Source organism: Saccopteryx bilineata, chromosome 5 (assembly GCF_036850765.1).
Source record: "Saccopteryx bilineata isolate mSacBil1 chromosome 5, mSacBil1_pri_phased_curated, whole genome shotgun sequence".
Lineage (NCBI taxonomy): Eukaryota > Metazoa > Chordata > Mammalia > Chiroptera > Emballonuridae > Saccopteryx > Saccopteryx bilineata.
This window is the reverse complement of record NC_089494.1, coordinates 177793594-177807753: the sequence shown is the minus strand read 5'-3', so window position 1 is coordinate 177807753 and position 14160 is coordinate 177793594. Positions and strand designations below refer to the sequence as shown.

At 40.2% G+C, this 14160-nt stretch overlaps 1 protein-coding gene across 3 annotated transcripts in view; it reads right to left on the bottom strand.

Moving 5' to 3' along the window:
• SLC9B2 (solute carrier family 9 member B2) overlaps positions 1-14160 on the bottom strand; it is a 59748-nt gene that overhangs the window by 18296 nt on the left and 27292 nt on the right. For all 3 annotated transcript variants that reach the window (XM_066280642.1, XM_066280640.1, XM_066280641.1), the window contains 3 exons: positions 13879-14054; positions 6395-6501; positions 3928-4077 (listed from right to left, as the gene is read on the bottom strand). In XM_066280642.1, the coding sequence (XP_066136739.1) occupies positions 3928-4077; positions 6395-6501; positions 13879-14054 (433 nt within the window). The remainder of the gene's footprint in view (positions 1-3927; positions 4078-6394; positions 6502-13878; positions 14055-14160) is intronic.

The following is a 14160-nucleotide window of genomic DNA, read 5'->3' as shown; positions in this document are numbered from 1 at the left end:
CCCCCTCTCCTTCCTCTCTATCTCTCTCTTCCCCTCCTGCAGCCATGGCTCGATTGGTTTGAGCACATTAGCCCTGGGTGCTGAGAATAGCTTGGTTGGTCCAAGCATTTGCCTCAGGAACTGAGGATAGCTTGATTGATTCCAGCATTGGTCCCAGATAGGGGTTGCCAGGTAGATCCCTGGTGGGGGTGCATGCAGGGGTCTGTCTTTCTATCTCCTCTCCTCTCACTTAAAGAAAAAAAATGATTTCAAGATTCAGAAGATCCAAATTATGTCAGGAAAAAAATGACTATGAAGGTCATCAGAAGCAGCACTGGATTGAAAAACATAAAAAATAATACATAAAAGAGTCTCTAAAAAGGTGAGTGTATTTGAATACAACAATCAGCAAGATTAATAATTTTATGGAAAATCAGGCAGAAAAGTATGAAACAATGTCATAAAACGACAGGCACAAACAAAATTTTATAAATATAAATTAGCTTTTTAAAATATAACTAAATACTATTGTTATAGTACTGTTGAGTTTACAAGTGTTTTGTTTCTATTTTCCCACATAATAGTCACAACAATTCTTTAGATATTATTTTCTTCATTTTACCATTGAGAAACCTGAGTATTAGAGAAGCTAGGTGACTTTTTTGGGTCTTTACAGCTAGAGAGTAGTAGAATTGGGATTGGAATCTCAATCACCACATTTAAAATTTTATATTCTTTTTACTATGTTTTGCTGCTCTGCAAATAGTTATAAAAATAATATGGGGTATTATTTACTGAGCACATTCTATGACTAAGCACTTTGCTTTATAGAGATTATATTACTTAATCCTCCACTCTAGAAGTTTTTGCTAATATCCCTCCCTACTTTATTAAATTTTTTAAAAATTAAATTTTCTGGGACATTAATTAATAAAATTATATAGGTTTCAGGTGTAGAATTCTATAACACATCATCTGTACATTGTATTGTGTGTTCACCACCCCGAGTCATGTCTCCATCCAACAGCATTTATTTCCTCTTTACCCTTTCCTCCCCCCTCCCCCATCCCTACTTTAGAGATATGGAAATTGAGGATTGAGAAGTCAGATTACCTATATGTAATAATACAGCCAGGAAACCGTAAAGCTGAGATTAGCCTATGCAATCAGAGCTCTTGGCCTTATGCTATACTACAGACCAAGGGAGAGAAGTCCAAAATCTGGACTCATTGGACTGGTTTCTCCAGAAGTAGGAACTTCCCTGAGTACTAAAACACAAAAGGTATGCAGAGTGCCTGCCGCATATTGATTCAATTAAGATTCGCTCTCCTTCCCTTCTTTAGAAAACCATTCTGATAAACAGATACTCCTCGATTTATGATGTGATTATAAACCCTGATAAACCCATCAAAGTTGAAAATACATTTTCTATACCTAACATACCCAACATCACAGCTTAGCCTATCTTAAATGTGCTCAGGACACTTATTATCCTACAGTTAAACCATTATCTTGAGTTTCTTCTCAAGAACAACTATCTTTCTCTTCTTCTTACCAGAAGCAGGAGACACAGATGAGTATTTTGTAGATATGATGATATGCAAAAACATAACCCACAATATCCAAAAACCTCTGGCAGCACAGTACACTGTAGAGTACCATTTACTCTTGTGATCATGTGGCTGACTGGGAGCTGAGGCTCGGGCCACTGCCCAACATCACGAGAGTATCCGGTACCTTCCCACAAATCACTAGCCTGGGAAAAGATCAAAATTGCTTGAGTACCATCATAAAGTGGAAAAATCCTAAGTTGACCACTGTGAGTGAGGGACCCTCTGTAATCAAAAGGTGTGTTCTCCTGCCTATGCCATTTACTAGCTTTATGACCTTCAGCGATCTGTCTAATATCTCTAAGCTTTCATATCCTCATCTGTAAAATGGGTTGAATATATAATTGCCAAGGTTATTGTAAAAAAATAAATGAAATAACATCTGTAAGTTTTTACTGGTAAGGGGATTTTTAAGAAAAAAAAAAAAACTACTGAGGAAAGGTTATAATAGACCAATAGAGCATACAAAACGTAAGGTAGTTGTGTATTAGAAAAGAACATAACAAAAAAGCACAAAGGGCTAATATATATGTCTGTGTCTATGTGTATGTAGGTTCTTACAGATCAAAAATCAATGCATTAAATTTCAGAAGAAAATGGACCAAAGACCTATAAAGGAAAATGAAAAAAAATACAAGTGGCTAAATATATGAAAAAGTATTCAATTTTACTGCTAACCAAAGAAACAGAAAACAAGATACCACTTTTTAGCTATCAGTATGGTACAGCTTTTTAAAAAGGCAAATTGGGCCCTGGCAGGTTTGCTCAGTGGTAGAGCGTTGGCCCAGTGTGTGGATGTCATGGGTTCAATTCCCAGTCAGGGCACATAGGAGAAGCGTCCATCTGCTTCTCCACATTCCTCCTCTCACTTCTCTCTCTTCTCCTCCTGCAGCCATGGCTCGATTGGAACAAGTTGGCCCAGGGCACTGAGGGGTGGCTCCATGGCCTCTGCCTCAGGTGCTAAATAATGGCTCTGGTTGCAGCAGAGCAATGCCCCAGATGGGCAGAGCATCGCCTCTTAGTGGGCTTGCTGGGTGGATCCTGGTCAGGGTGCATGCATGAGTGTCTCTCTGCCTCCCCTCCTCTCACTATATATATATATATATATATATATATATATATATATATATATATATATATATATATAAATAAAGAAGGCAAATTGATACTGTCAAAGTAATAGTCAATAATGTTGTAATAACTACAGTATGTACAGTGCCAGGTCGGTACTTGAAATATTGGGGGAAACACTTTGTAAAGTATATAATTGTTTAAGCATCATGCTGTACATCTGAAACTAATACAAAATAACATAGAATGTAAACTGTAATTTAAAATTTTTTTAAAGTGTTACTGTATCCTCTTAGGCAACCCTGTTTCTAGAATTTTTTTCCTATCAATAAACTCAAAGACATGCTGCTATATTTTGTTGATTTTAAGATCCCATATTTTCTTACATTTAACCATTTCTGAAACTAGGATGTCATGTCATAGTTTTTAATTGGCAACATTCTTTTTCATTATTCTTTAACTTGATAGTGTCTTAGAGTTTATAAATGAAGGTATATATAAGTATATTTTTAATTAATTTATTTTTTGTGAGACAGAGAGAGAGACAGAGGGACAGAGAGACAGGAAGGCAGAGAGATGACAAGCATTGATTCTCTGTTGCAGCTCCTTAGTCTCCTTAATTGCTCTCTCACGTGCCTTGACCAGGGGGCTGCAGCAGAGCGAGTGACCCCTTGCTCAAGCCAGTGACCTTGGGCTCAAGCCAGTGACCTTGGGTCTCAAGCCAGTGACCTTTGGGCTCAAGCCAGTGACCATGGGGTCATGTCCATGATCCCATGCTCAAGCCAGTGACCCTGCTCTCAAGCTGGTAAGCCCGTGCTCAAGCCGACAACCTTGGGGTTTCAAACCTGGGTCCTCCGTGTCCCAGTCTGATGCTCTATCCTGGTCAGGCTATATTAGTATATTTTATTGAAGGATTTTTAGTTTAGCAAAAAAACCCAAAAAACAAAACAGGAAACAATCCACATGTCTGTGAGTAGGAAAGTGGTTTAATAAAGCACAGTACAGCTATACAATGCGATACTCTGGCAAAGGAAAAGGGAAACATCAGGAAAGTATGACTGTGATATAGTTTATGTAAAGACATCAAATTATGAGGGGTATGTGAGGGGAAAAAAGAATGTGCATTGGTCATGCATTTGTATGTGCATAGAAAAGAGCTTTTATGATAGAATAGTTTTATTATTCTGATGTTAGGGAAGTATCTGGAAAAGAAAACAATTAGCCTCATCAGAAAATAGTTATGAGAAGAAGTTCAAATAAAATTCACCTTTTTGTTGATCCATTTGAGGCCTGCAAGGAAAGCCATGACCAGCGTGCACAGTCCTCCTGACCCGGGGTAACCCAGACGCATGCTGCTGAACACCGCTAGCACAGACAGCCCCAAGACGAGGAACGCTCTTTTCCACGCAAGGTTGCTCTTGAGAATAATAAAAAGGTTGATTAGCTCAATTATTTTACACAACTTATTTTTAATTATTCATTTTTCCATCTCCAGGACTTAGTAGAAAAATACAATGTCTATTTCTGTGCACTTACATGCTTGACACAACATTTCCTTTACTTTCCTTAACAGGAGGAGAGATGGCACATGTACAAATATGGATTCCTCTTACAAGAATAAGACTTAGCTTCTTTTGTAGTTATAATGCAGAATCCCACAGGGCTGAATGGAATAGTAGAACAATGCACCATGGACTTTGGAGCCAGACAGACCCGGGTTAAAATTCTAGCTCTTTACAACATTGGTGTATGTGGGCATGTTACTAAGCCTCTCCTGCTTTGTTCCCTCCTCCCTGAAAGTTGTCTCATCACAGGCTTTTTGTGAAGAATAATAATATGATATCTCTGTTATTTTTAGGCTCTCTTTAGTGTACTCGTTAGTGTGATGCTGTCTTGGTTTTTCTTTCCAAATCCTTAAATATCAAGAAACTGTAAGAGGCTAAAGGCTGAGTAGTTTTTTCGTTCTTGATTTTTAAAGTCTAAGAAACGTGTACCTCTTTTCTTTACTTTATGCTGTTCAGTCCTTAAAATTTCTTGATAACTTCGGAAGGCAGGCAGGTCTCTAAGAATGTCTGACTGGGAGGCATGTCGGCACTGGTGGTGAAAACCAAGTTCATGCCTAGTTCTACTGCATTCTAGCTATGTGACCTTGCTCAAGTCCTTCTTCCTAAGCTTTGATTTCCTTATCAGTAAAATGGTTGTATGAATAGTATTTTCATCATGAGTTATTTTGTGGATCGCACTGGATCAGTGCTTCCCAACAGGATGATGATGGGAATATCCTGTCCGCACTGTCTACAGCAGGGGTCCCCAAACTACGGCCTGCGGGCCCCATGTGGCCCCCTGAGGCCATTTATCCAGCCCCGCCACACTTCCAGAAGGGGCACCTCCTTCATTGGTGGTCATGCATCCTGTGCTCTTGGATCACTGTACGTGGCAGCGCTGCGTTGCTCACATACAGTACTTCCAGTGAGCGGGAAGCACGCATCACGGCTCCGGAAGTGCGTCATATCACTTGTTACGGCTAGCAGTGACAAATATGAAACCAGACATTGACCATCTCATTAGCCAAAAGCAGACCCATAGTTCCCATTGAAATACTGGTCAGTTTGTTGATTTAAATTTACTTGTTCTTTATTTTAAATATTGTATTTGTTCCCGTTTTGTTTTTTTACTTTAAAATAAGGTATGTACAGTGTGCATAGGGATTGGTTCATAGTTTTTTTATAGTGCGGCCCTCCAACGGTCTGAGGGACAGTGAACTGGTCCCCTGTGTAAAAAGTTTGGGGACCCCTGGTCTATAGAAATGCTCTAATCTGCCACAGCCAGATGGAGTTAGTGGCTGCCATACTGAACACAGCAGCACTTTATTGACCTTACCATATCATTTTAGGTACATTTTCCTCTTAATTTTGTGGTATAATTAGAAAAATCCTGTTATTTTCTTTTATGGAGTCGAAAATCTTTTATGAGATTTTTTTACAATTGCCTTTTACAAGACAATTTTACTTGGAGTTTTATGAAAATTCAAATCAACATACTGAAAGTAGAAATATTAACTTCATTACTTAAAGTCCCATTTTAATGAAGTTTCTAATCTTGTTCAAAATGCTGTGAAATCTTCAAGATGCCAATTCTTACAGAGAAAAAGATTTTTATGTTTATCTATCTTAAGGAAATTGGGAGGGTAAAAGAGAGAAACAAAATATTTGTTTCTCATTAAGAAACCATTGGGAACAGTAAAAAAAAAACTTTGATTTCCTTCGTCAGAAATATTGGACTATATTGTAATGAAACAATAAGGTCTATCTATTTGGTAGTATTGGAATCTCAGGTATTTTGATACTAAAAAAAGGAGCTCAAATAGCCATTTTATATCTTTATTTAGTTGAATATTATGAATGATAAATAAAAATAAGTAGCAATAAGATAAAAAATAAATTAATTTTTAAAATTAAAAATTCTATCTTTTTGGAATTGATATTATTTGCTTTACAGTGAAATTTGAAATGTACAGAATACAAATTAAAGTAAAAGCTTTTAGGAATGCATTGCAATCTTATACATTTAGTCCTCTTCATAAATCTCACGGGCAGCACTGTTAGATAAGCAGTTTGAAAATGGAGGACTGTTTCCTAAGTCACGTCCTTCACACCAGCTTTGAAGGAAGTGATCCAGAATGTTTTTCCAATGACATTTTAGAGCATGATTTTCCCACAGATTATTTCTTTTACCTGGTCACTGCTTGGAAAGTACTGAATGAAAAATCCAAGAACAGATCCAGTTCCCACACCAATTATCACCTCCAAAACTCCTCTGATGACATTAAAAACTGTGGAGCCTTAAAAACGTAGAAAAAGAAAAACCTTACAACTCTAAATCCATAAGTAAACAGACTTGACTTTAAACAGCAACATAAAGCATCAAATTACATTTAAGGAAGAATTTAAAGCTATTTCCTGATCTCCGCATTCTTAAATATATGTGACTTAAAATGTCTAATAGATCTATCATATAAGAAAGGTATGCTCATCCGGGACATAAATTTTAAAACACACATAAGCCATGATTTGTATACCCTTTTGTATGTCTACTTCCATAAAAACTTAAAGAGCACAAGAAAACATGAAAAGTAAAATTCATGATAGAGATAATTTGTTCTGTTATATGCAGGGGCTAGGTACCTAGACAGATCTTGTTTTCAAATTTCCATTTAAGAGCCTGATTTTTAGTAGTAAATGTGTATTGATTTTGAGTAGCTCTGATATGTATAGAATACAGTAGTTTAAGAATTTGGCAATTAAAATCAAGATTATTTTCTTCCTACAATGAGTGTAGGGGACTTACCCCTTCTCAGATGTTTATTCTAAAAGTAAATCTAAAAAGAAATTATTTTTGAATAGTCATGGTGATGTAAAGTTCAACATAAGGAATACAGTCTATAATATTGTAATAGCTGTGTACAGTGCTAGGTCGGTATTTGAATTAGTAGAGGATCACTTTGTATATTGTATCACTGGCTAACCACTAGACTGTATATCTGAAACTAATATAAAGTAACACTGAATGTCAACTGTAATTGAAAAATAAAATTAAAATAATTATTTTTGTCTGAGAAGTAACCAATAAGTACACAACTAAATGGAACTAAGGAGAACAATAGTTGATGCTTCTCTTTCTCTTTTTCTCTCCTTTTCTGTCTCTCTCTCTCTCTTTCTCAGATCAATGGAAAAATCTTTTATAGTTAAAAAAATTAGTTTTGAAATAGTTCTTAGAAGTATTTTTTATTTGCTTCGCTTCTCTGAAATATCATAATATAGATAGGTAAATATATAGTAACTGTATTTTCCACCATAGCATAAAAGATTTAGGAAATTTTAATGAAAAAAAAAAGTCTTTGTTAGCACATTGTACAGAAAATTGTATTAAAAATATTTAACACATAAAGCCCTTCTTCATACACTATTCTAATAGTAAGTTTACTAATGAGTTATTGTGGTTTCTTGTTATTGTAGTGAAGGATACAGAATAGGCCACGCCAATGTACCCTACTTTGGCATAAGGATTATTTTGAGCTGAAGGCAATTGAGAAGAAACATACACGAAACATGTACTCCCTCTAGTTGCTTAAAAGCCAGCTATAAAGAAACCTTTTTATAAAAGCCAGCTATAAAGAAACCTTTCTATAAAAGCCAGCTATAAAGGGCACCTTTGTAAAGGTGCCCTTTTTTCTTCTCTACCAGGAAGGACAGAAGTTAAGCACTGAGACAAACAGTATGGGTCAAATAAGTTTACAAATATGATGTATATGTTTGCCCGCTTATAGTTTGCATTGGGTGTGGGGGACAGGCTGTAAGCAGGCAGGGTCCTTATAGCCTAAGGTTTAGTTTTAAGACTAAACCTTTCCCACCCTTTTGATACTAAGATCTCCTCAACCCTAAGCTTTTCCCCACATCCTTGACTGTTGCATGATGTGGGGTGGTGCACTCTTATGAGGAATCCCATTTATGCTTCCGATAAGTGGCTTTGTATCAGAGACTTCCTTATTTGTATACTGGCTTAAAGGCTTTAATTTCTACACAATAAAATAAGGGAGACCAGGGGCTCTCTCTTCCTGAAATTAGCATTACAGAGGAGAAGCAGCCAAGATGGCAGAGTGCTGAATGAGAAGCCAGTTTGTGCAGAGTTTGTGCAGAGAGAAGGAGATGGGAAACAGAAGTGAATAAGGCTGGTGAGGTAGAAACCTTTGATTCTAGTAAACTTGGATAAGTCAGTGGCTCTGGGAGCCCTGAATGGAAAGGGAAGTGTTTTCCCACTGTGTGTATTTCTCTCCTGCTAGATGTGAGCTAGGATTAAAGATGATGGCCCACCACTTTTTGGCTCCGTTGTTTCATTACCGACTGTCCGAATCAAATGCAAACCTGCATGGGCCAGGTGGCTGTGATGGTGGCCGTGGCTACTGGCCATACAAAGAAGGGCCCTCATAAGCTCAGAGATGGCACCAGAGGAACCTACATAACAACTTCTGCTAAGACCAGCCCTTGTCTGCCATTAGTTTTCTCATATATTTGCCTTTCCACAATTTTCTGCCCTAAAAGCTCAAAGTCTTCATCTTTTGTGTGGGAATTATGTACAAAACTACTGTTCTTTCCTGAGATGCCACATAAACTCAAATTCTAACCACTCCTTTGAGTTGCTCCTCACTGAGGGTTCCCATGTGTATGTAGCACAATATACATGCTAATAAAATGTTTTTCTCTCGTTAATCTGTCTGTTTTCAGTCTAATTTATAGGGCCCCAGCCAAGGAACCTTAAATGGGTAGAGGGAAACCAGTTTTTCTTTCACTACAGTTTCAATCATCTCTCTTATTTAAAAATACAATACTTTTGTGGTAATTTTATTTAGTTCAGACAACTGTCTGTTAAGCAAAGTGTTACTATCAAAACTATGTGATAATAACATATGTCTTGACCTATTACAGTAAATAATTTACTATAAATGTACAGAAAGTAACTAATAATTCTGTCTCTTATATAGTAAGGTTGTTAAAAAAAATACTTTTTGGGCCCCACCTCTGAAAATTCTGAGTCAGTAAGCCTGGCAGGGCTTGGGATCCATATTTTAAAGAGACTCCAGGTAGTTCCAGACCAAAAAGTCTAAGGACCACACATAGAGGAACAGGCAGAGGGAATGTAGCATTGTCAACAAGAAAGGTTGGGGTCCCCAAACGTTTTACACAGGGGGCCAGTTCACTGTCCCTCAGACCGTTGGAGGGCCACTACATACAGTGAAAGAGGTGCCCTTTCGGAAGTGTGGCAGGGGGCCGGATAAATGGCCTCAGGGGGCCCTGGCCGGTTGGCTCAGCGGTAGAGCGTCGGCCAAGCGTGCGGAGGACCCGGGTTCGATTCCCGGCTAGGGCACACAGGAGAAGCGCCCATTTGCTTCTCCACCCCTCCGCCGCGCTTTCCTCTCTGTCTCTCTCTTCCCCTCCCGTAGCCAAGGCTCCATTGGAGCAAAGATGGCCTGGGCGCTGGGGATGGCTCTGTGGCCTCTGCCTCAGGCGCTAGAGTGGCTCTGGTCGCAACATGGCAACGCCCAGGATGGGCAGAGCATCGCCCCCTGGTGAGCAGAGCGTCGCCCCATAGTGGGCGTGCCGGGTGGATCCCGGTCGGGCACATGCAGGAGTCTGTCTGACTGTCTCTCCCTGTTTCCAGCTTCAGAAAAATGAAAAAAAAAAAAAAAATGGCCTCAGGGGGCCGCATGTGGCCCGCGGGCAGTAGTTTGGGTATGCCTGCAAGCTATCCAAAACTTCCATTGCCCCAGATTATGAACACCCAGGCAGACCTTCCCCACTGTCCTCCCTTCCTGTGCTCTTCCTCCTACCCCATGATTCTAATGCAAACTCTGTTCTTGTTAAAAAGAAAACCACAGAATCACAATGGTGCCACGTGTGTTAAAGCCCATGATACCAGGCCTGACCTGTGGTGGCGCAGTGGATAAAGAGTCGACCTGGAAATGCTGAGGTCGCCGGTTTGAAACCCTGGGCTTGCCTGGTCAAGGCACATATGGAGTTGATGCTTCCAGCTCCTCCCCCCTTCTCTCTCTCTGTTTCTCTCTCCTCTCTGCCTCTCTCTCTCCCCTCTAAAAATGAATAAATAAAAATAAAAAAAATAAAAATAAAAAAGAGTTGAAAAGTAAAAAGAAATCATTTAAAAGCCCATGATACCAAACCTAGACTTAACACCTGACTTAACTGTAGTTTTCACATCTCTCATAAACATGTTATTTAACCAGTCTGGAATTTCCTGGTCAACACCAAGGAGGTATCCTGCCATGTGGGCTCTCCCCATCCCCCATAGAAAAAAATGAGGCAATCTGCATGAGAAAAATCCTTGCCTTTCCTCCCCCCACCTAAAAAAAGACAGTTTGGTTTAAAAATAATCCTTTCTTTTCTTTTGTTAACGGCTCCCTGGCCCCACCCTTCTTCCTATAACAATCTTCCATTTTGTACAACCCCTCTAAGTGCCCTTCTAGTTGCTAAAAAGGATGCTATCTCATTCATAAATCACTTAATAAATCCAATTGGATCTTTGAGTTTCTTTGATTGATTTTAACACTCTAAAGCAGTGTTTTCTATCCCCATAAGTTTTGATTTAATTGGTCTAAGTTAGGGCCTATATATGAATATTTTTTACCCCCTCCCCCAAGGTAATTCTAGTGTGGACAAAAAGAGGCCACATGCTAAACCTGATAAGCTCAGGGAAAGTATGCATGGTGGGCCTTGCAAACACAGCAGATGGTCTGAATAATAAAAATTCCTATCTAAATGCAGTCATGGTGCTTCCTCGTCACATCCTTGGCCTGTAGCTTCCTCAACAAAAGTCGATCCCCCCCCCCCCCCAGACAGAGAGAGTCAGAGAGAGGGATAGACAGGGACAGACAGACAGGAACGGAGAGATGAGAAGCATCAATCATTAGTTTTTCATTGTGTGTTGCAACACCTTAGTTGTTCATTGATTGCTTTCTCATATGTGCCTTGACCATGGGCCTTCAGCAGACCGAGTAACCCCTTGCTCAAGCCAGCGACCTTGGGCTCAAGCTGGTGAGCTTTTGCTCAAGCCAGATGAACCCGAACTCAAGCTGGCGACCTTGGGGTCTCGAACCTGGGTCTTCCACATCCCAGTCCAACGCTCTATCCACTGCACCACTACCTGGTGAGGTGAATCTTTACCTTGATAAGCCTGTCTATTGTCTTTTGCATCTAAGATAACATATCTTTGAAATGTCAGAGTAATCTCCTTTTCCAGACCCCCAGGGCACAACCTCACACTAGATCACAGAACCCCTCACTATTATCTTGTTCTCCAACATACCATCTCTATGTACTGTGAATGCTCATTGTTAAGTATCCTGTATCCACCAATGTATAAGAAGTATTGGTCTCTCCATTTTACTCTTTATCCACTCTCAGAGGTTTTCCACTTTGCTTTCTCCTGCCTCCCTAATCTTTCACCAATGAATTTCATCTAACTCCCTTTTACAGATCCTTCTTTGATTCTGATGTATAAAATAAGCAGTAAAACTGCTTTTTTTTCTCAATTTGTTGAGATTTTGCTTCCTGACAATTGTTGTCAGTTTAGCTCAAATAAATGCATAAAAATTTTCTGCAGGTTTGGATGTTTCTTACATAGATACCAGTATGCAGCTGAGGCTTAGAATCATTGTTTGTTTGTTGTTTTTCTTCTTTTCCACGTGAGAAGAGGGGAGATAGAAAAATATTCCCACATACATCCCAACTAGGATCTACCTAGCAACCCCTCTCTAGGGCCAATGCTCTGTGTATCTGGGGCCATGCTCACAACCAAGCTATTTTTAGTGCCTGAGGCAGAGGCTCCATGGAGCCATCCTCAGCACCCGGGGCTGATGCACTTGAACCAACTGAGCCATGGCTGGGGGAGAGAAAGGGGGGGGAAGGGAAGGGGTAGAGAAGCAGATGGTTGCTTTTCCTGTGTGCCACAACCAGGAATTGAACCCGGCACATCCACATGCCAGGCCAACACTCTACCACTAAGCCAACAGGCCATACCATTGTTTTGTTTTGTTTTTGTTGTTGTTGTTGTTTCTATTTTCTGAAGCTGGAAACAGGGAGAGACAGACAGACTCCCGCATGTGCCCGACCGGGACCCACCCGGCATGCCCACCAGGGGGCGACGCTCTGCCCACCAGGGGGCAATGCTCTGCCCCTCCGGGGCGTCGCTCTGTTGCAACCAGAGCCACTCTAGCACCTGGGGCAGAGGCCACGGAGCCATCCCCAGCGCCGGGGCCATCTTTGCTCCAATGGAGCCTCACTGCAGGAGGGGAAGAGAGAGACAGAGAGGAAAGAGAGGGGGAGGGGTGGAGAAGCAGATGGGCACTTCTCCTGTGTGCCCTGGCCGGGAATCGAACCCGGGACTTCTTTACGCCAGGCCAACGCTCTACCACTGAGCCAACCGGCCAGGGCCCATACCATTGTTTTAAAGGTGTATACCAGTAAAGCAGTAAAAATATAAGTTTGGATAGGCATAGGAGAGTTAAAATAAAGACAACAGTATAGATTTGATTTAATAGGTAATAAGAAATCCTCATTGGTTCTTTTTTTTGTGACAGAGAGAGAGTCAGAGAGAGGGAGAGATAGGGACAGACAGATAGGAAGGGAGAGAGATGACAAGCATCAATTCTTCATAGTGGCACCTTAGTTGTTCATTGATTGCTTTCTCATATATGCCTTGACCGGGGGGCTAAAGCAGAATGAGTGGCCCTTTGTGCAAACCAGCAACCTTGGGCTCAAGCCAGCAACCATGGGGTCATGTCTATAATCCCATGTTCAAGCCAGCAACCCTGCGCTTGAGCTGGTGAGCTGTGCTCAAGCCAGATGAGCCTGTGCTCAAGCCGGTGACCTCGGGATTTGGAACCTGGGTCCTCTGTGTCCCAGTCCGATGCTCTATCTACTGCGTCACTGCCTGGTCAGGCTCTTCACTGATTCTTGAACAAGAAAGTAATGTTATGAAAGCCATGTTTTGATAAAATTAATTTACTAGTTAGACACAACATGGACTGGACGTAAGGCAACTGGGGCAATGGGAAGAAGTAAGGTTCTAGGTAATCAGTATAAATCATATATTAATACAACCATAAAATGGGCAACATAACTACAGAGTGCTGGAGAAAGAATACATATCTTTCTAAGGTGTAGTCCTCTTTTAGTACTACTTAAAATAAAATGAATATATATCAGATAATTATTAAGTATTAAGAAGATACTCATTAAAATCATTGTTTGTTATTACCCATAAAATATGAAAGTAAGAACAGAAATTGTTCCTTCCACTTAGACTCCTGTTACTTGTGCTCAGAGGAAAACCTAGTCATCCCTGTGCAAAGTCTCCAAGATTAAACTTTCTTAGATGGCTCTGTGCGGAAGCTGTTCTCCTTCTTTAAACTTTGTTACCTTGCATCCCCCCTTCATGTACTTCCCATACTACTTGGCGGCCTGTGTCTAGAGAGTGAAGGGAGTAAAGATAAGAAACTACTGGTTCCCCCTTAGGTAAGGAACTCTTGGAGTTGCTTTCTCTATTTTAATTTGCCTTAATCAATGATCAAGCAAATTGCCACACTTATATCATCATAATCTGTGGCTAGAACTCAAGAGAACAGCACACTGTGACTTAATCAGTTTACCTGTGGAAAAGGCCATGCCCAAGCATGTGTTGAAGCCAGTGATAGCCAAAATGTCATCAAAGCTGCCAGCAGCCATGAGTAAGGTTGGGACACCTTTCTCAACACCGTAGCCTCCTTTCTGCAAAAGGAGCATTGAAGGCACCACAACAGCTGGAGAGACAGCACCTACGACAAAACTAAGCAGGCAGTGCTTTAAATATTTATAATAGTATCTCACTCATAATTGTCATTATTATTATTGACATTGCAATAACTTCTATTCTTTTACACTTTAGTCTTTCA